The 22,590-nt window shown below is 47.8% G+C and overlaps 1 protein-coding gene across 1 annotated transcript; it reads left to right on the top strand.

Annotated features, from left to right (window-relative positions):
- The first annotated feature begins 3,375 nt into the window (after nt 1-3,375).
- Nucleotides 3,376-22,190, top strand: LOC122463770 (IgGFc-binding protein-like). Its single transcript, XM_043535473.1, has 9 exons — nt 3,376-4,596; nt 9,547-9,884; nt 10,272-10,845; nt 11,244-11,842; nt 13,486-14,053; nt 17,456-18,045; nt 18,938-19,508; nt 20,669-20,868; nt 21,753-22,190. The coding sequence occupies exons 1-9, from the start codon at nt 3,417-3,419 to the stop codon at nt 21,900-21,902; spliced, it is 4,770 nt and encodes a 1,589-aa protein (XP_043391408.1). The 5' UTR covers nt 3,376-3,416; the 3' UTR covers nt 21,903-22,190.
- The last annotated feature ends 400 nt before the right edge of the window (nt 22,191-22,590 follow it).

The following is a 22,590-nucleotide window of genomic DNA, read 5'->3' as shown; positions in this document are numbered from 1 at the left end:
TGCTGGCTAGGTTCAGAGATGTGTACGTGTGTGTGTGTGTGGCTGTACCCTGCTGGCTAGGTTCAGGGGTGTGTACGTGTGTGTGTGGCTGTACCCTGCTGGCTACGTTCAGGGGTGTGTATACGTGTGTGTGTGGCTGTACCCTGCTGGCTAGGTTCAGGGGTGTGTACGTGTGTGTGTGTATGTGGCTGTACTGTACCCTACTGGCCATGTTCAGAAGGGTGGGTGAGCGCTCTACCCTGCTGGATAGACTTACCCATGCCTTTCCTGGGGGGGGGGGGGAAGGGCGGGGGCAGGGCTCCAAGTCCCTAACTGGGGTTGAGGCAGTGCCTGGTGCCGGCCCTCTGCCCATGGCTGAAATTCTGCCAGAGGGAACTCGCCCGGGGCTGGACGGAGCCTGGCCACAAGCCGTGAGCACGGGACGGTGCCAGGCATCGGTGCTGGAACTCGGGGTGCTGGGGGTACTGCTGCAGCCCCTGCCTTGAAGTGGATTCCATTATACACAGGGTTTCCAGTTTGATTCAATGGCTCTCAGCACCCCCACTATATTCCAGCACCCATGGTGCCAGGAGCAAAGCAGGGATGGGAACAAGCTCTGAGCGGTGCGTTTTCCTCCCCTTGGCTCCCATGGGAGGAATTACTGCTAATCCTTACCCACAGCTAATTCTCTCTCTCTCTCTCACCCACACACACACACACATAAAAACACACAGGCCTATTCCCTCCAGCAGGGACACACACACAGCACCATTCCCTCCAGCAGGGGGTGGCATGGACACACACACACAGAGCAGGGCTCGTCCCTTCCAGCAGGGGGCAGCAGGGATACACACACACACACACACACACACACAGAACAGGGCTCGTCCCCTCCAGTAGGGGGCAGCAGGGATACACAACCACACACACACAGAGCAGGGTTCCTCCCCTCCAGCAGGGGGCAGCGCATGCGCGCGCGCACACACACACACACACACACACACACAGCTCTGCTAGGCAATGCTTTGGCAGAGTGGCAGTGACTTCACCAATTCCCTGCCCAGCTGCTCCTGGCTGTGGGGCCAAGGGATAGTGGAGGCATCTCTGCTAAAGCATAAGTGGATTTCGTGATTCAAAGAGTTTAAGGCCATGGAGTGTGACCTCCCACATAACATAGGCCAGGGGAAATCACCCAGCCCTCTCCCCTGTACTGAGTCCAGTCCCTGCGAGATGGGAGGATCCCAGGCCCAGCCAAAAACAGGCAGTTTACACAGCAATGAAAGAGCCCTGCAGCCAGAGCCCCGCGAGCCCAAAGCAATTAGTACAGGCCAGCCGCGGGTTTTTCTCTGCTGTGCAGACATAGCTGAAGAAGCCAGCACTTTCCTTGCAAGTTTGTGACACTGCTTAATGCCGTCGCTGTTAAAAAGTTGAGCCAAATTTCCAGTTGGAATATGTCTGACTTGGCCTCCCATCCACTGGCTCTTCTGCCTTCCTTTAGTCCCTGCTATTTTCCTCCACAGGTAGTTATTTATACATATACTGGAGTCAAGGCACCTCTCAATCTTCTTATTGAGCCACTAAGCACAGCGAGCTCTGTAAGGCTCTTGCTGTCATTTTTCTCCTTTTGCTGGCTCTTCCCTGTCCTCCATCCAATTTTTCAATAGCTTTTTTAAAATGCAGACACCAGAATTGGACGCAGGAGGATCCCAGTGGCAGTCTCTCCAAAGCCATACACAGAGGGGAAATCACTTCTTGACTCCTACTCACTATTCCCCTGTTTATACAGCCAAGGACTGCAGTAGCCGTGGGAGCTCATGTCAAGTGGCTTGTCCGTTATGGCCCCTCAATCCTTTTCGGAGTCACTGCTTCCCAGCGTACAGTTCCCCAGCCTGGAGCTCTTGCCTGTGTTCGTTCTTCCTAGATGTAGAACTTGGCATTCAGAGATATTAAAAGAAAAGGAGGACTTGTGGCACCTAAGAGACTAACACATTTATTTGAGCATTATTATTATTATTATTAGTCTCTAGGTGCCTCAAGTCCTCCTTTTCTTTTGCGAATACAGACTAACACGGCTGCTACTCTGAAACCTGTCAGAGATATTAAACCACATTTTGTCTGAATGGGCCCAGCTCACCAAGCCACCCAGATTGCTCTGGGTAAAAGCCCCGCCTTTACTGTTCTTTACCATTCCACCAACTTTGTGTCATCTGCAAATTTTATCAGCAGTGATTATGTACTTCCAGATCACCAGTGAAAATGTACCGATCCCTGCAGAACACCCCCCCCAACCATGATCCACCAGTTCTCCAGCTCTTGATCCATTTAACATGTGCTCTGTTGATCTTGCATAGGGATAATTTTTTAATCAGCACATGGTGCATTGCTAAGTCAAACCCTTACAAAAGTCTACTACATCTACAGTTACCTCCATCAACCAAACTTGTAATCTCATCAAAGAATGAAATTGGTGTGTTTGAGCAGACCTATTTTCCATGCCAAGGGATGTTGTGAAGACCAAAAGTGTAATTGGATTAAAAAAAGAATTAGATAAATTCATGGAAGATAGGTCCATCAATTGCTATTAGCCGATAGGGTCAGGGACGGAACCCCATGCTCCGGGTGTCTCTAGCCTCTGGCTGCCAGAAGCTGGAAATGGATGACAGGGGATGAATCCCTCAGTAATTGGTCTGTTCTGTTCATTGTCTCTGAAGCACCTGGCATTGGCCACTATCAGAAGACAGGATACTGGGCTAGATGGACCATCGGTCTGACCCAGTATGGCCATTCTTATGTTTTTAGCTCCTAAAACCAGGCTGATTGGCAAGAATTATAGTCTCATTCTTTAATCCTGTGTCAACTTTTCCCTTATTTTGCCCAGGCCCGTTGTCAAACTAACCAACCTCTAGCCATGACATCATTAGCACTCTTCCAGTCTTCTGGAAACTCTTGATTTTAAGTTTGTGAGATACAACCTAACCCCCCAGAAAATCTCTGCTAGCCACAAAATTGTTTCCTATTCAGAGATTCTTAAATTCAAAGGCCAGAAACTATCACTGTGATCATCTGCTTTGACCCCCTGTACAACACAGGCCAGAGAATGTCCCTGAATTCATTTCTGTTTGAACTAGAGCAGATCTTTCAGAGAAATATCCCATCTTGGTTTAAAAATGGCCAGTGATGGAGAATCCCCCACAACTCTTGGTAATTTGCTCCAATGGTTAATTACCCTTTAAGAATTTGCACCTTATTTCCAGTCTGAATTTGCCTAGCATCAACTTCTGGCCATTGGATCTTATGAGACCTTTGTCTGCTAGATGATGTTGGCGCATCGTGTGTTCAGGTGGTGTCTGGAATTGCCTTAGTTTTTCTTGCTGTGTGTGCTCCTTCCAGGCCTCTGCAAGTCCAGCCACCTCGGCCGGGAGTTTATCACCGCTTTCATGCAGAACAGTGGCAAGGGCAAAGATCCTGACTTCCAGCTGCTCATCACCGGCTACTCTGCCATTACCTTGGTCACCGTCACCATGCACAATTCCACCTTCAGGAGAGAGATCACGGTGGAGCAAGGGCAGACGGTGATTGTGCATTTGCCACCTTCCGTGGAGATGGTGGGCAGCGGGACGTTCAACAGCACCGTGCTGGTCTGTGCCGATAAAGACATCACTGTCCTGTCTCTCAGCTACAAGCAGTATACATCTGAAACCACTGTTGTGTACCCTGTGGAGAGCATGGGGAGGTTGTATTATGCCATGACACCAAGTGGCAAGGCGGATGACCCCTACAAGGAGTTTGCTGTGGTGGCTTGGCGCTTCCCCACCACAGTCAGCATCCAGCTGAAAGGAGCGGTGACTTTCCGAGGGGTCAAGTATGCAGCAGGAAGCAGACTCACCATTTTCCTCCTGGCTTTCGAAGCTGCCCAGTTCCAAAGCCGAGAAGACTTATCTGGCTCCAGGATCGTGTCCTGGAAACACGTGGCTGTCCTGAGCGGCCATAGCTGCACCTCCAAACACAGTTCGTGTGACCACGTGGTCGAACAGCTACTGCCTGTCTCCAGCTGGGGCACCACCTTCATTGTCCCGCCCTTATCTTTCCAACCTAAGTATGACTTGGTGTATATTGTAGCCTCCCAGAGGAGCCACCTGAGTTATCACTGGGGGGGAGAGATCTCCAGGAAGGACATGGTGGCTGGGAAGGTGCTGACCCTTGATATCACACGCTCCAAGCCCTTGTACATCATCTCCAGTGCTGGAATCCAAGTTGTCTTCTTCTGCACAGGCAGAAGCAAAGAGGGCTTCACATACGACCCCTTCATCATCAACATCCCTCCCATCACAAGCTACTGCAGGTCCTACCACCTGCATGGGATAACGGGCTTCCAGAACTACGCACTGATCATTGCAAAGAGCTCCGAAGCTGACGGGATCACCACAAGTGGACAATTGCTCAGCAACATCCAATGGAAACCAGTCCAGGGCACAGATTTCTCCTGGGCGGAGTATGACTTGGGTGAAGGGGTCGGCTCCCACTCCCTGGAGAGCCCCAACTCCGCCTTTGGAGTGCTGAGTGTTGGGATCTCGACAGAGTTTGCGGGATATGGCTCGCAGGCTCTCTGTATGTGCGGTAAGTCCAATTTTTTCTATCTTCATTCCTTGTATGTGGGATTGGGGGAGAGTTTCCAGACAAATGGCTTGTTTGCCAAAAAAGACAGTTTTAGGATGACGCAAAACTGGTCGCAAATTTGACAAATAAAAAACGCTTGGATGAGATTCACAAGCGGGTTTTGAAACCATCCATGTGATAGCCAGAGCCCAGGGGTTATGGCGCTCCCTTGAGATGCGGGAGACATCTCCCAGTCTGGGCAGGGATTTAACCCTGGCTTGTGCTACATAGAGGTGAATGGCCTAACCCCGAAGCCGTGGGCTGAGCTGGTGGGGGGGGAATGTTTCAGTGTTGAAGCGGTTCCATTTTGTATAAATAATTAAATATTCATGGGAGGCGGGGCTGGAATGCAGGCTGGGCTACTCCCAGGTGAGCACACTCACTATCAGGCTAAATTGTGGAAGGCTGGAAAGAGAACCACAAGAGTGATTAAAGGATTAGAAAACCTGCACTAACATTATAGCCTCAAGGAACTCCATCTACTAAGCTTAACAAAGAGATGGTTAAGAGGTAACTTGATTACAGTCTCTAAGTACATAACAACATAAAAGTGGCCATACTGGGTAGGACCAAAGGTTCATCTAGCCCAGTATCCTGTCTTCTGACAGTGGCCAATGCCAGGTGCCCCAGAGGGAATGAACAGAACAGGTGAGCCATCAAGTGATCCATACCCTGTCGCTCATTCCCAGCTTCTGGCAAACAGAGGCCAGGGATACCATCTCTGCCCATGCTAGGTAATAGCCATTGATGGACCTATCTTCCATGCACTTATCTAGTTCTTTTTTTAACCCTGTTATAATCTTAGCCTTCACAACATCCTCTGGCAAAGAGTTCCACAGACTGACTATATGCTGTGTGAAAAAATACTTCCTTTTGTTTGTTTTAAACCTGCTGCCTATTAATTTTGTTGGGTGACCCCTATTTCTTGAGTTATCAGAAGGAGTAAATAACTCTTCCTTATTTACATTCTCCACACCAGTCATGATTTTATAGACCTCTATCATATCCCACCTTAGTTGTCTCTTTTCCAAGCTGAAAAGTCCCAGTCTTATTAATCTCTTCTCATATGGGAGCCATTCCATACCCCTAAAGTACCTACCTGGGGAACAAAATATTTAATAATGGGCTCTTCAGTGTAGCAGAGAAAGGTCTATCATGATCCAAGGGCTGGAAGTTGAAGCTAGACAATTTGAGGCTGGAAATAAGGCGTAACTTTTTAACGGTGAAAGTAATTGGCCATTGGAACAGTTTCCCAAGCATTGTGGTGGATTCATCATCACTGGCCATTTTTAACTCAAAATTGGCTGTTTTTCTAACAGCTCTGCTCTAGGAATGATTTGGGGACAGTTCTCTGGCCTGTGCGATACAGAAAAATCTTCCATTTGGGGAAAATTGCAAAACTTGGTTTCAAAATGAAATGTTCCTATTGCAATTTATTTTAGAGGTTTTTTAATATTATTCTGATTATTTTTATGTTATTTCAAGACATCACAGGAGTAACAGTGCATAATGACTGTGGACGCAATAAAAAAACTGGAATAGACAGAAACATCTGATCTTCTTTTCCAGATCAGAGTTTCCTGCTGGGCTCTGTTTCTCTATGACACCCGACGGGTGACAACCTTGCTGTAGGGAAAAAAACAAAACCAAACCGGAAGGCCTCTACTAAGTACAGACTGAAACATCTTATCTCATTCTTTAGATCGAAATGGCTCCTGCTTGTGCTATAAGGCAACACTCTGACACTGTGTCAAACTGTCTCGTTTCAAGGCAAACAGGTCACACTTTGATCTAGAAAAGAAGATTAAATGTTTAGATCTGTACTGCGTAGCTGACCTCCACGTTTTTTTTTTAAATAAAACAGACTGTTTTAATGGTTGTATTATGTCTGGGCTTGGCAGAATTCAACTTTTATTGTTTTATAATTTTGACAGATAATATTGAAGTTTATTTTTAAGCATTTTGTTATTTTTATTGGTTTAAATTTTCACCGGTGCACAAAATCATGGGTTTAAACATTTCTTTTCAATTTTTATTAATTTAAATTTTATAAAATTCTATTCAATTTTTATTAATTTAAATGTTCACAGTTGCAAGAAATTGCAGGGGGGTTAGACAATAATTATTTAATAACGACAATAATTATTTAATAACAGCAAACACTGAGACATAAAAAGTTAAAGCTTTATCACCATCAAAACACATATTGCCAGCATCACATGTCAAAAGAGACAAAGGAAATAATCTTAAACCAAACTAAGATGGTCTCAGGCTGCATCTTTCTTTCTTTGCCTTGCTGTAAAATTCGATTATTATGGATGCAAATATTTTCCGTCAGATCGTCTGTTCTGTGTCGTTGACACTGAACAATCAAAATCGAATCCAGACAAGCCCAGTTATGTCACACAGGCTGTATAAGAGTTAGGTATTGTTATAGGACAGCTGTGGATCTGAGACACTAAAGGGTCCATCTACATTGCCCTGTAAACCTGGGTCTGAGTATGGGTCTTGCAGACTCAGTGTTTCCAAGCCCGCGCTTGAGCATCTGCCTTGTTTTGTAAACCTGGGTTTACAGTTGCTGGACACAGATCTCACAGCAGTGCTAGTGTGTCCATATTGCATGGTACCAACCTTCTGACTCAGGTCTGCAGCTTGAGCTGTGTCTACACTGCAAAGTGTTGGGGCTGGGCACCAGGTGAGAGCAGGACTCGGGCTCTAACCGCCCCCACACCCAGTAGGGTCCTAAGACCCAGCTCCTGGACTCTTGCTGACCTGAGTCAGATTGATTTGTGTGTGGATGGAAGGGGAATTTTGGGTCAAACCTGAGTTAGAGTCCAGGCTTAGGGTACAATGTAGACATTCCCAGAGAGGCTACAGACCACATTTCCAAAGGTATTTTAGGCAGCTGAGGACGAAGATAGGTGCCAAAAGCCAGATCCACCAAGACTTATAGATTTTTACACCTAACTCCCCAGTCTGGCCCCTTCTTAGGTGCCTGACTGACTCTTTAGAGGCTGAAATCTAACATTTAGGTACCACTGACATCCTCAGCTGCCACCTTACCCTGTAGGTGCCTAAATTTCCTCTGGTCAGCGGTCACAAAGCCCCCTGAGTCCCAAAATGCCTAACTCCCATCATGGTCACACGAGTCATTGATGGGTTATGACTCAGTTTCCCCATCTGAAAAATTGAGCCATTATCAGTGTGCTAGTAGCACCGAGGAGCCCGTCATGGACCAGGACCCTGTGGTGCTAGGTGCTACAAAGACACAGCAAAAAAGCCAGACCTTGCCCCAAAGCGGATAGCGATCGTCCCTGCCCCTCTTTAGGTGGTTGGTTTTTCACCGGGGGGACTGACTCTTAGTATGCATCTGTACAGCACCTGGCACAACTGGGCCTCAGCCTTGGTTGGAGGCTCTAGAGTGGGGGAAGGCAGCGTGGTTAAACGGGTAGAGCTCTGTGTGCCCCTCATTAGACCTGGGGGTCTATTGCCAGCTCTGCTGCTGGGTGACCTTGGGCACGTCATTGCCCCTCTTGGCCTCAGTTTGCCCATCTATCAAATGGGAATTATGATACTGACTTCCTCAGTAAAGCCCAGGGCGATCTAGAGATGACAAGTGCCACAGAGGAGCTCGGTGGTGGTGGTGGTATTATTATTATAGGTGCTACCAAATACGCTGACAATGTAAAAAATGTTCAGGGGAAGGAATTTCACGCTGATTTCTTTTCTGCCGGGAGGTGCCACCAGACATGTTTGGCTTTATGAGCCAATGCATTGTATAGGCCACATCATTTTCAGCGAGAACATCAATTGTTCTTTTTAATTTTTTTTATTTTACTGTTATCAGTTTAAATGTTCAGAATTATCCATTTTAAGGTCTTTTTTATTTGTTTAAATGTTCACAGTTGTGGGAAATTGTGGGGGCAGCAGATGCTAATTATTTAATGACAGACTTTGAGATTCAAAAAGTTAAAGCTTTCGACCTGTTCAAACACAAATTGTCAAATCAACATCAACTTGTCAACATCGCTTATCAAAATCTAACAAGTAAATAGCTGTCAATCAATCGCCAGTCAGTTCTCAAGCAGCCATCTTTTCCCTTTGCCTATCTGTAAATGTCAATTATTATCAATGGAAATGTTATTTCGTTAGTTTCCTGCGTATCAGGTGAAACGGACATTTATTGACATTTACTGATAAAAAAATCTAGTCCTTCCAAGCTGTGCTACCAAATGCATTAACAAACACACAAATAGATGTGGAAGGCCTAGATTGTTATAAGGAAATGTTGCTGGCAAACGTTGATTTCATTACACACCCAGAACCGATAAGAAAATATTTCCACCAATGATCATCGAAATTTACAGACAGGCAACATAAGAAAAATGCTACTTGAGAACTTATTAGAGCTTAATGTGAAGATATTTCCTTGGTAGAGTCTGACAAATGGTGTGGACAATTTTTGTTTTATCGGTTCTAAAGCTTTAACTTTTCGAATCTCAACATCTACTGTCATTAAATCATTAGCGTCTCACCCCCTCCCCCAATTTCCCACAGCTATGGAAATAGAAATTGATAAAAACCATGAAAATTTAAATTGATACTAATTGAAAACAATGCTTGAAAACAAACCGATATTATCTGTCAAAATTATAAAACAATAAAAATCAAACCCTGCCAAGCCTGTGTTTGTTAGATAGACGAGGTGGGTGAGGAAATATCGTTGACTGGACCAACTTCTGCTGGTGAAAGAGACAAGCTTTTGAGCTACAGAGCTCTTCTTCAGCTCAGGGTCAGTTCTCCTCTTTGCTAGGAGGTGTTACGACAGTTATGGGGTCAATAACGCAATGCAGTCCATCTATCACAGCCGGTGTGGGGGTTTTTTGTGGCCTGGCAAACCTTTCTCTCTAGACAGCCCGCATTCCTGCAGCACCATTGAGTGCAGGAAGAAGGAGAGATGCGAGATCACGAACTGCAGCCCAGCGTGCATAGCCGAGTCAGAGTCCACCTGCCGGGTGCAGGGAGAATCGCGTTATCACACCTTCGACGGGCAGGCTTTCAACTTCACGGGCACCTGCACCTATGCCATCGCCAGGACCTGCAGCTCGGACACCACTCTCCCGTCATTCAGCCTCGAGGCCAAGAACCAGAACCAGCGCTACACACACGTTTCCTCGGTTGCTTTTGTGACAGTCCGTGTCTACAATGTCACCATTTCGATGGACAGATACACAAAGGGGCTAGTGCAGGTGAGTATCTGCAATGCTGTAGGCCTTATTTCTGGATTTCCTTGTAGTCCTGTGAATCTCAGTGTCCCCTGCTATCCCAGCCCTCGGCTCCCCCACCCCAGAGCTCTGCTGGTGTCCCTCAGTCCCGACCTGCAGCCTGTATCCAAAGGGGAATGATGAATGCTTGGGTGGCCTCATTCATCATGTCTCCAAATGGGCTGAATTTCATGGGTCCCTGGGGGAGAAGCGCCACAGGATAAATCCCCATAAGAGGTCTACCTGGTCTGGAGCTGGGATTGTCTGGAAGGCTGTTGAAGGGGGGAGCTGCAGTAGCCAAGCTAAGTGGAGCGGGTGGACCTGGGGTCTCAGCAGCTTGGATAGTCAACAATTGATTTGTATACCCCCCAGGTGAATGCCCGGAGCTCCCACCTCCCTGTCTCCCTGATGGAGGGGAAGCTGAGGGTGTATCAGAGCGGAGGCTCTGTGGTCATTGAGACTGACTTCTCCCTGAGCGTCTCCTATGACTGGGGCAGCTCCCTGGTGGTGAAGATCTCCAGCAGCTTCTGGGAGCAGCTGTGCGGCCTGTGCGGCAACTACAACGGGGACCCTGGGGACGACTTTACCACCCCGGCCGGGGCGCTGGCTGCCAGCCCCGTGGAGTTCGGGAAGAGCTGGAAGGTGGAGGATGGGGACAGGTTCTGCTGGGACGACTGCCATGGGGAATGCAAGAGCTGCTCCCCAGAGCTGGTCGGCAGGTACAAAGCTGAGCCCTTCTGCGGCTGGATCACCAAAGAGGTGGGCGGCCCCTTCAGCCAGTGCCACTCTGTGATCGACCCGAAAATCTACCTGGAGAACTGCGTCTATGACTTGTGCATGAACGACGGCCTCCAGGACATGCTATGCCAGGCACTGACAAGCTACGCTGATGCCTGCCGGGGAGAGGGGGTGGATATCTCCGACTGGAGGACACTGGTGGGATGCTGTGAGTACACCCGGGTAGAGGGGAATTGTGCAGGGTGGTCCCAGGTTGATGGGATGAGCATGAGCCAGGGGAAACCAGCAGGGAAAACGTGCTAATGGTGAGATCTATGGGGCCAGGGGACCTTCTCCTCAAGGAAGTCCCATTGCTGAGAACATTTAACTCTAGATGGACAAGCCTGAGAACAGGGGAAAGTCTGGCCCTGGCCGAGGAGCTGGAGGAGATGGGACCTGAGGGGCTCTGCCAGCTCCAGTTCTGTGGGTCAGAGCTCATGGTGCATTTGGGGACATCGCTGGGGGCTGCCCTGCTGCACAGCGTTTGCCGGGCCCCCTCAGCGCTATGCCAAGCTGGCCAAATGTAGCGATATTCCCAGTGACCCCCGTGTCCCATCCCTTTGACAGCTCTGCCCTGCCCAGAGAACAGCCAGTACCAGCTCTGCGGCTCCGCATGTCCTGCCACCTGCAACGACCAAGTGGCCCCTAACAACTGCTCCTTGCCCTGCGTTGAGACCTGCCAGTGCAACGAGGGCTTCGTGCTGGACTCTGGGAAATGCATCCGCAAGGCCGGCTGCGGGTGCGAGTTCCAGGGGCATCTCTATGCTCCCGGAGAGCAATTCTGGGGGGACAGCACCTGCACCAGACGCTGCGTGTGTGACCCACAGAGCAGGCAGGCGAGCTGCGAGGCTGCAGGGTGCAGGACTGGTGAGCAGTGCCAGGTGAAAAAGGGCTTCCCAAACTGCTATCCCACCAACTACGCCAGCTGCATGGCCAGTGGGGACCCCCACTACACCAGCTTCGACGGGCAGAGGTTTGACTTCCAGGGCAGCTGCCACTATCAATTGGCCGGGCGGTGCCAGGAGCGGGAAGAGCTGGTGGATTTCCAGGTCCTTGTTCAGAACGACAACAGGGGCCTCCGAGCCGTGTCCTTCACCAGAGCCGTGGAGGTCCGCGTGTACGGAGTGAACATCACAGTCAGCAGGGACTATCCAGGAAGAGTCCTGGTGAGTTCCATCATTGCCCAATCCTGAGACACCATTTCATTAGAGCTCTGCTTTGCGTTGTATTGTGTCCACAGCTTCCTGATTTAGGTCATTAGCCAATTTCCCCCCATTGTCTTCTTTACTGTCTTCACTCATCATTGCACTTTTCATCTTCCTTCTGTATTTGTCATCAATGCAGCTGGGTGGAAAATGGGGAGAGGGTGAAGATTCTGCAGGGAAAATTTCAAGGTTTTGGCAAAAAAAATCGAAATCTGAAACATTCTGCCACCAAATCGAAATATTTCCTTTCTGAAATGCCGCTGCAGTGCCTCAGGGGAGTTGTAAGTTGGGTTCCTCGGTAGTCTGGGCCTTCAGGTCAGACTACATCTCCCATGATGCATCACGGGCTCTCCTTTTGGTGAAAAAAGGTAGTTCATCGTGGCAGCACATGGGCACAGGGCATCGTGGGAGATGGAGGCCAGTTGGGGGGCTCAGCACATAAAGGAAAATGGCTACCCAAACTACAACTCCCATGAAGCAGGATGGTGGCATTTCAGAAGCAAAATATTTCACTTTTTTAGACAAAATATTTCAGTTTGAGGCAAAAACCGATTGAGGGGGTTGAAAACTCAGTTTGCTGCAAAACAAAAAATACAATTTTTTGTGGCCGGCACTTTTGCAGAAAATGTCATTCAATAAACCAATCAATTTTCCATCAAAAAATAGTTTTGCCAGGTAATTTGTGATCAGCCCTAAGGGTCAGCCCCCGTCACCCCTTTGTTCGGGTATTCATGTGTCGTCATTGGGAGCATCGTGATCATCTAGTTCACATTGTCAGAGATTTCAAAGCCAGAAAGGACCGTTGTGGTCATCTAGGCTGACCTCCTGTACAACACAGCCCAGAGAACTGCCCTGAAAGTTTTCCCCACAAGCCTCTTCCAACTGCCAACCCCTTATTCAAAGTCAGAGATTTTCACACCCCTCTTACATTTACTATAAGAGTCAAAAATGTATAATTGACTTGGCGTCATGTTTTGAAGAACTGAGAGAGAACACCTGACCTTGGAAGTTAACGGCATGCAGAAAGGAGATGAGCGAGTTTTTCTTTGCTTTAGATTTTAATAACATTCTTAATGTTTTTTTCAAGTTTGTGTTTGATCATTGTCCTCCTGGGATGTTGTGGAGTTTCATTGTGGTGCTTGTTGTTGCTGATTTGCACAAAGCAGGATTTACTCAAAAATGGGGTGGGGGGAGAAAAAAACCAAAATATTCCACTGAAAATTTTTAAAAGTCTAAATTCAGCCAGTGTTAATAATCTAAAGGCATAAAAATGCTTTTGAGGATCATTTTTCCAATTTTATTTTTTGTAACCAGCTAAAATGATATCAGCATTCAGCCCACAGCCTTCAAACTTAGTTTGTTTTTATAAGCCTTGAGCATTTCAGTGCTTGGTGCATGATGCCCATGCAGTGATTAAATATGCCCCACTCCAGTGGTGGCTGCATTCAGTGCTGGGTGAGTGATCCCCGTGCAGCATTTCTGCACGGCAGTTAAACATGCCCCACCACAGAGGCAGCTGCATTCCACTGCTGGAAGGCACAATGGGGCTTTGCAGGATGATCTCTCTCTGCTGCTGTCACCCGTCCCTTGCCCATTGCTCGCAGGTGAATGGCGTGGTCATCAACCTGCCGTACAGCACCGATGACGGCAAAATCTCTATGTACCGGAGAGGGCAGGATGCAGCAATCCAGACCGACTTCCATCTCACCATTGCCTTCGACTGGCAGAGCCGGGTCACCCTCACCACCCCGAGCACCTATGCTGGGGCCCTGTGCGGTCTCTGTGGGAACTTCAATGGCGACAAGGGAGACGAGCTGACTATGAGAGATGGCAGAGTGGCCCCGAATGTAACGACCTTCGGGCAGAGCTGGAGGGTGGCGGAGACGCCAGGCTGCGCCGAACCTGAGAAGCAGGAGTGCTCCAACCTAGCAGCCGTCAATAGACACCAACGGAAAATCCGGGGGGAATGCGGCATGATCCTAGCAACGGCTGGGCCCTTCCGAGAGTGCCATCGCAAAGTCCCCCCCGAGGGCTACTTCCAAGATTGTATCTATGACTATTGCTTCTTTAGGGGGCAGCAGGCTGTCGTGTGCCAGAGCCTCACCAGCTACGCCGCAGCCTGCCAGAGTGCTGGGGTGACTATAGAGCCATGGCGATCCAACAGCTTCTGTGGTAACTTGCTCTCTTCTTCTGGGAGAACACTAATTCAGGGTGAAGAGAAAACTTGTCATCAAAGATCCTTAAAGTGGCCTCTGGGTGGGATATAGTGGATAAGAGCTAGGGGGCGTGGGGTGCTGGGAGTCAGGACTCCTGGGTTCTATCCTTGGTTGAGTGGGGTCTAGTGGGTTACAGCAGGGGAAACTAGGGGATTCCCGGGTTCTATCCCCAGCACTGCAAGGAGTCTCCAGTGGTTAGAGAAGAGGGGCTGAGAATCAGCACTCCTGGGTTCTATCACCAAGTCTGGCAGGGGAGTGGTCTCAAAGAATCGTAGGACTAAAAGGGACCTTGAATGGTCATCTAGTCCAGTCCCCTGCACTCATGGTAGGACTACGTATTATCTAGACCACTGGTGAGCAACCTGCAGCTGGGAACGGCGAACCGCGGCCCCTGGGAGCTGCGGACAGCCGTGCCTGTGGACTGTCAATGTAAACAAACTGTGTCGCGGCCTGCCAGCGGATTACCCTGAGGGCTGCGTGCGGCCCCAGGGCCACAGGTTGCCCACCACTGATCAAGACCATCTCTGACAGGTATTTATATAATCTGCTCTTATACATCTCCAACAATGGAGATTCCACAACCTCCCTAGGTAGTTTATTCTAGTGCTTAACTTCCCTGACAGGAAGTTTTTCCTAATATCCAACCTAAACCATCCTCGCTGCAATTTAAGCCCATTGCTTCTTGTCCTATCCTCAGAGCTTAAGGAGAACAATTTTTCTCCTTCCTCCTTGTAACAACATTTTATGTATTTGAAACCTGTTATCCTGTCCCCCTCAGTCTTCTCTTCTCCAGACTAAACAAACCCAATTTTTCAATCTTCCCTCATAGATCACATTTTCTAGATCTTTAATCATGTTTGTTGCTCTTCTTTGGACTTTCTCCAATTTGTCCATGTCTTTCCAGAACTGGACACAATACTCCATCTGAGGCCTAATCAGTGTGGAGTAGAGTGGAAGAATTACTTCTCATGTCTTGCTTACAACACTCCTGCTAATACATCCCAGAATTATGTTTGCTTTTTTTGCAACAGTGTTACACTGTTGACTCATATTTAGCTTGTCATCCACTATGACCCCAGATCCCTTTCTACAGTACTCCTTCCTAGGCAGTCATTTCCCATTTTGTATATGTGCAACGGATTGTTCCTTCCCAAATAGAGTACTTTGCATTTTTCCTAATTGAATTTTAACCTATTTATTTCAGACCATTTCTCCAGTTTGTCCAGATCATTTTGAATTTTAATCCTATCCTCCAAAACACTTGCAACCCATCCCAGCTTGGTATCATCTGCAAACTTTATACATGTACATGCCATTGTCTAAATCACTGATGATTTATTGAACAGAACTGGACTCAGAAGTGATCCCTTCGGGATCCCACTCATTGTGCCCTTCCAGATTGACAGTGAACCACTGATAACTACTCTCTGGGAGCGGTTTTCCAACCAGTTTTGCACCCACCTTATAGTAGCTCCATCTAGGTTGTTTTGCCCTAGTTTGTCTATGAGAAGGTCATGCGAGACAAAAAAAGCTTTTACTAAAGTCAACACGTCTACCACTTCCCCCATCCACAAGGCTGCCAACTCTCTTGAACTGTTTTTTCCCTTAGACTTGCTTCCCATAGGATCTTACCAACCAACTGCCTGAGTTTGCTAAAGTCTGACTTCTTGAAATCCATTTTCTTTATTGTGCACTTTTCCCTCTGTGACAGGGTTGGGCCAGATGGCTATAGGAGAGTAATAGAAGGCAGATATATTAGCCCCAGGCTAAGAAGGTCCCTTTTCCCTGAGTAAGGTAACAGGGAAGGTTCCAGAACAATCAGGAACCTTCTGGAGACAATTAATACAGGCTGATTAGAACACCTGCAGCCAATTAATAAGCTGCTAGAATCAATTAAGGCCGGCTAATCAGGGCACCTGGGTTTTAAAAAGGAGCTCACTTCAGTTTGTGGTGTGTGTGTGAGGAGCTGGGAGCAAGAGGCACTAGGAGCTGAGAGTGAGAATGCGGACTGTTGGAGGACTGAGGTGTACAAGCATTATCAGACACCAGGAGGAAGGTCCTATGGTGAGGATAAAGAAGGTGTTGGGAGGAGGCCATGGGGAAGTAGCCCAGGGAGTTGTAGCTGTCGCACAGCTGTTCCAGGAGGCACTCTAGACAGCTGCATTCCACAGGGCCCTGGGCTGGAACCCGGAGTAGAAGGCGGGCCCGGGTTCCCCCCAAATCCTCCCAACTCCTGGTCAGACACAGGAGGAGTCGACCTGGACTGTGAATTCAGAAAAACAGCCAAGCTGAGGGCTGCCGTGAAGCTCCAAGGCGAGCAAATCTGCCAATAAGCGCAAGACCCACCAAGGTAGAGCAGGAACTTTGTCACACCTCCTACCAATCCTTAGAATCATGAATGTTACCATTTCATGATCATTTTCACCTAAGCTGCCTTTCACTTTCAAATTCTCAACCAGGTCGTCCCTATTTATCAAAATCAAATTTAGAACAGCCTCTTCCCTAGTAGCTTTCTCTACCTTCTGAATAAAAAATGGTCTCCAAGACATCCCAAGAGCTTGTTGGCTAATCTGTGCCCTGCTGTGTTATTTTCCCAACAGATGGTTGAGTAGCTGATGTCCCCCATCACCACCAAGGCCTATGCGTTGGATAATTTTGTTAGTTGTTTAAAACCAGCCTCATCCACCTCTTCTTCCTGGTTAGGTGGTCTGTAGTAGACCCCTACCATGACATCACCCTTGATTTTTATGGAGTCTAATGGTACAAGCAGGGCAGATTGTATAGGAATCAAGACATTTGGGTTCCCACAGAAAGTTTCAATTTTAACAAAATGTCATTTTCCAGCTGAAAAACATTCTGGTGGAAAAGTCTTCACCACTTCCAGTTTTGTCTTCCTTCATCTTCATGTTGATGATTTCATCATTCTTCTTCTAGGTGTTTGAATTTTGCAATTCCCTTCTTTTCTTCTCCTTTCTCCTTATTAGATTGTCCTTCTTTAATGTCTCTGATGGTTATATCCTCTTTGTCTTACTCTATCCCTTCATCACTTGGCTTCATGCAGATCGTGTATCCGTGAGGGACTGCTTGGGCCATGGAGCCTGATCTTCCACTGAAGAGTTTGATCCTTGTATTTTACCATGCAGAAAATATTAATTTCAGAAAATGATCAATTTTGGAAGCAAACAAATTAATATGATAAAAAAATCAGCAGAAAATTTTTTTAAAAAATGGATGGAACCAAAATGCTTTAAATTCACATGAAATTGCTTGGGGGGGATTTTTCTTTCTGACAAGCTCAGTGATTTCACAAGCTTTTTCTCACCCTCATCTGCACATTCTCTCTCATCATCTCCTGCAGACGCCACCTGCCCCAGTAACTCCCACTACGAGCTCTGTGGGAGCGGCTGCCCTGCCACCTGCCACGGCCTCTCGGCACCGGATGGCTGTGATGCCCCCTGTGCTGAAGGGTGTTTCTGCGATGCCGGGTTCCTCCTGAGCGGAGACCAGTGTGTCCCCATCGAGCAGTGCGGCTGTGTGCACCAGGGCAGGTACTACAGGAAGGGAGAGGTGTTCTACACCAGCGCCTCCTGCCGGGAGCAGTGCCGGTGCCAAGACAACGGGGTCATCGAGTGCCAGGAGGCCTCCTGCGGAGCCAGTGAGGAGTGCAGGGTGGAGAGCGGAGTCCTGGGCTGCTATCCTGCAGGCAGATGCACCGTGGCTGGTGACTCCCACTACCTGACCTTTGATGGATGGGCTTTCGACCTACATGGCAATTGCACCTACACCTTAGCCAGAGTCTGCAGTAGCGATGCCGGGCTGGTGAACTTCTCCGTGGTAGTGGAGAAGGAGAGTCCTGCTGGTGGCCGCATGGCTCGGATGAGGACTGTGGTGGTCTCCGTTCATGGTTACACCATCACCATGGAGAGAGGGAGGAAGTGGAAGGTCGTGGTAAGTTTACATTTCAGATTAATCTCACCAGCATCGGAGGTCTACTCCATGACTGACCCAACGTCCTCCAGTGAAATAAAGTTTATTCAGTTCAGAAAGTTGAGAGCAAATGAAAGGGTATAATGGGAGAGGTCAACTCCGGTGACCTCATCTGCAGCTACTCAAAGCCTCAGCAGGGAGGGAAGTGTTTGTAAGGCCATGTCTACACTTGCAAGCTTACAGTGGCACAGCTGTACCGTGTAGCCATGTTATGCCAATGGGAGAAAGCTTTCCCATCGCCATAATAAACCCAGCTCAATGAGTGGCAGTAGCCATGTTGGCGGGAAGGTGGGAGACAGTCTCCCACCGACATAGCTCTATGCACACAAGTGTTTATGCCAGCAAAACTTGTCTCTCAGGGAGGTGTTTTTTTTCACATCTCTGAGCAACAAAAATTTTGTGAACAGAACTGCTAGTGTAGACAGGGCCTAATTCCAGCCCAGATTCTACTCAAACCTGTACAAGTGTAAATCTATTGACCTTAGTGCAAATCCACAATGACTCTATTGACATCAGTGTATAGCTGGAGTTATTCCATCGATGCCGGTGTATATCCCGAGTTACTCCACTGACACTGATGAATAGCTGGCGTTACTCCACTGACGCCAGTGTAAATCCAGAATAACTCCATTGATGCCAGTGTAGATCTGGAGTTATTCTGACACCACTGTACATCCAGAATAACTTCATAGAGGTCAGTAGCTATCCACAATAACTCCACTGACACTTGTGTTACTCAGCTGACTCTAGTGTAGTTCTGACAATATTTGTAATCCTGTGTGTGTGTGTGGCGACAGGACACAGTTGCTGAGTTCCCACCAGTGACGGGTAAATTTTAAACTCATTGGAACAGGTGGGCGGTGAGCTCTACAATCTGCCGCTGGCTATGGATGAGGGGAAGCTTCTGATCAATCAGGAGGGAAACAACATCATTGTCCAATCAGCCTCTGGCCTGCAAGTCCTTTACGATGCTGCCTCCTACCTCCTAGTGTCCATCCCCAGCACCTACAAGGGACACGTGTGCGGCTTGTGCGGCAACTTTAATGGCGACAAGAACGACGACTTCCTGCTGCCCAGTGGGAAGAGAGCCCAGAACACAGATGAGTTTGGGGGCTCCTGGAAGGTGCCCGTTGATGGTGCCATGTGCACCAATGGCTGCAATGACAGATGCCCCATCTGTAATGCAACCCAGACGGAGCCGTACCAGACTGAGAGGTCTTGTGGTCTGATCAGAGCCGCCTCGGGTCCCTTCAGAGACTGTCACTCGCTGGTCAGCCCCGCCAAGTACTTCAACTATTGTCTCTATGACATGTGTGCTGCCAATGGGACCGGCAAGACCCTCTGCCAGAGCCTGCAGGGCTATGCGGCCGCGTGCCAGGCAGCTAGGGCCAAGATCAGAGCCTGGAGAACATCCTCCTTCTGCCGTGAGTCTATAGAGCAACCTACAGCCCTGGGCTGCCTTTCCCATTGATGCCACTGATTTTGCCTTGTTGTGTGTCTCTTAATGCATGTGCAAACTGCATGTCAGTCCAGGGAGTGGGGGGGAGGATGCCAGCTGGGCCAGACTGAACTGTGGAGGAAAGGGAAAGGACTCTGTCCTCAGTCGTCACCACATTTCAGTTCTGGGGCCTTCCGCACAGTGAGCTACCGCTTGAGCTAATTCGGAGATTCATGTATGCTGAGACCAGGAGGGACCATTAGATCCTCTAGTCTGCCCTGTCAATCACAAGACCTTAAATTGCACCCAGTAATGCCTGTATGGAGGCCAATAACTTGTGTTGGCCTCAACATGTTGGCATCCAGTCTTGATCCACCACTTCCCTTGGGAGTTTGTTCCAGTGTTTAATCTCCACTGTTAAAAAATTTGTGCCTTATTTCTGACTAGACTTTGTCTGGCTTTCGCTTCCAGCCGTTGGTTTGTGACCTGCCTTTTCCCACTAGATTAAGGAGGCCTTAATAGTACCCATTATTTTCTCCTCCTGAAGTTATTTACATACTGTAATCAGGTCACCATTTGATGAGCTGAACAGACTGAGCTCCTTAATTCTCTTACGGTCCGGCATTTTTTCCAGCCATCAAATCATTTTTGTGGCTCTTTTCTGCACCTGCTGCAATTTTGCAACATCCTTTTTAAAATGTGGGCACCAGAGCTGGATGCAGTGTTCAGTATCAGTCTCACCAATGCCTTCTACAGAAGTAAAATCTCCTTCTTGTGCCTAATTGCTACTCTCCATTTATACATCCGAGGGATACATTAGGCCTCTTTGCCACAGCATTACTCTGGAAGTTTGCATCCATATGCTCATCCAGATCCTTTTCAGAGTCACTGCTGTTCAGGATACAGTCCTCCATTCTGTAGGTGTGGCCTGCATTGTTTGGTCCTACATTTATAACCTTGCAAGAATGAGTATTTCTTAATGGAAAACTGGCATTAATAGTAGGCTGTTATCCTCTAGAGGCAGACAGAGTGCACACACTTAACCAAGGTGTTTATAGGAGAAGTCAGTGGAGAGGAACATGGTAACTATCTATGGCAGGGTTTGTGTTTCATGGCTCTCTGCATTTCATTTTTTTCACAATTTAGCTCTCACCTGCCCAGCTAACAGTCACTATGAACTCTGCACCCGCTCCTGCGATTTCACCTGCGCCGGCCTGTCCAATTCACCCCAGTGCACGGAGAGATGCTTTGAAGGCTGCCAGTGTGACAACAGGCTGCTGTTTGATGGGGAGGGTTGTGTGTTTCCGGGTGGCTGTGGCTGCTTCAGATACGGGAGATACATCAAGGTAGGCGACTGGTAACTAAAGCTGAGCAAATAACTGACAAAATAATTTGTGGGGGGGAATTGTTTCAGGTCAAATGGAAAGCTTTTTTGTTTTCTCATGCCAAAACAAAAAACTTGAGAAAAAAATCATTTTGGGTGGGACAAAAAGTTTCATTTCCTTTTAGGGTGTTTTTATCTTTTAAAAAATAAATTTCTACATGAAATGGTGTTTCAAAACAAAAGGTCAAAATGTTTCATTTTGAAAAGCTTTAAATTAGACATTTAGACATTTTTTTTCTTTTTTGCCCAGAACTCTGTCAAATTTGCCCCAAATTTTCCAAAAGTTTCAGGGGACCCAAAGCTGCATTTCTGGCAAATAAATTATTCACTCAAAAAAATTTCACCAAGCTCCGCTGGTTACAGTGAGGCCTGTGTCTAGTTAAGATTCATCCTGGCTGCCAGAATCCTGGCATCCAGGTTGTTAGAGCAGTTGAGCTAAAATAAAATCCTGTCAGGCACTAAAGAATCTTTTTTGACCTACCTTTGGAGCTGAACATCAGCTACTACACACAGTCCAGCCTCTCAGAGCCCAGTTCTTCCTGAGCTAGTGTAAATCAACATGTTCGGTCAAAGAATAATGTCTTTAGTAACTAGCCATTTGCAGAAGTGTAGTGGATCACACAAGGGTGGGAGGACTGGGAATCAGCATTCCAAGATTCTAGTCACCCTTCTGGGAGGGGACTGGGCTCTAGCGCAAATCAGAAGTAGCTCAAGTGATGTCAATTGATACTGGTGGTGGGAATGGCAGTTACATTTACAGCATTGAAAGAGTCGAGTGGAGACAGTTAACCCATGTTTCTGACCAAGGACTAATGCTTCACATTTGACTCTTGCTCTCTTCCCCAGTCAATGGAGACTGTGATTTCTGCCAACTGCACTGAGAATTGCACCTGCTACCTAAGGAGCAACCTTGTGTGTCAGAAAGTCGCCTGTGAGCCCAGACAGACCTGCATGCTCAAGAACGGCACGCACAGCTGCACAAAGGATAGAGAATAGTGAGGGCCATGGCACCCAACAATGGAAGAGTTAGAATGTATATGATTTATAGCTAGCATTGCAGTCGCTTTGTTTTAATGTGTTCTGTGGTGCTATCCATTACATGGGTGCATGTGCACTGTGCTTCTGAATTATTGTTTTTTATATTATTGGCCAGCCACAAGATGGCACCATTACAATAGTTTTGCCAGTTCTGTTAACTGAATGTATAGGAGATCTTGAAGAATGCTGTGTGGTAGTTGTGGTGTATTTCTTTCTGTCCTCAGTAAAGTGGGTTCTTTCTGCTGCAGTGCCTCTGATGGACTATAATTTCTAGGGGAACAGCGGCTGCCCACATCTTATACCTGCAAAAGTTAACAAGATCACCCCATGATGCCCAAACCTTGCACTTTGTTTCACTCTGTGAAATCTTGCACTATACAAACCTGGATTTCATAAAAGCTAGTGCATTGCAACCTGGACCTTCTCAAAGACATTTCTTTCCCAAACTTTCAGCACATAAATTGTAAGCTTTTGGGGGGGAAGATTACATATCTTTCACTTCTCTGTGAAGTGACATGCAGACCTGTAGCACTGTAGAAACCATAGGTGCCGACTCTGAGGGTGCTCCAGGGCTAGAGCACCCACGGAGAAAAATTAGCGGGTGCTCAGCAGAGCCCCCCAGCACCTCTCCCCCACCAGCAGCCCT

This window comes from Chelonia mydas, chromosome 24 (genome assembly GCF_015237465.2).
Source record: "Chelonia mydas isolate rCheMyd1 chromosome 24, rCheMyd1.pri.v2, whole genome shotgun sequence".
Lineage (NCBI taxonomy): Eukaryota > Metazoa > Chordata > Testudines > Cheloniidae > Chelonia > Chelonia mydas.
The sequence above is the reverse complement of the archived record's forward strand: the minus strand, read 5'-3'. Positions and strand labels throughout refer to the sequence as shown.

Coding starts and splice junctions, on each gene's coding strand:
- LOC122463770 (XM_043535473.1), top strand. CDS start 3,417: ATGCAGAACAGTGGCAAGGGCAAAGATCCTGACTTCCAGCTGCTCATC. Junction 11,843..13,485: donor ACTATCCAGGAAGAGTCCTG/GTGAGTTCCATC, acceptor CATTGCTCGCAG/GTGAATGGCGTGGTCATCAA. Junction 14,054..17,455: donor GCGATCCAACAGCTTCTGTG/GTAACTTGCTCT, acceptor CATCTCCTGCAG/ACGCCACCTGCCCCAGTAAC.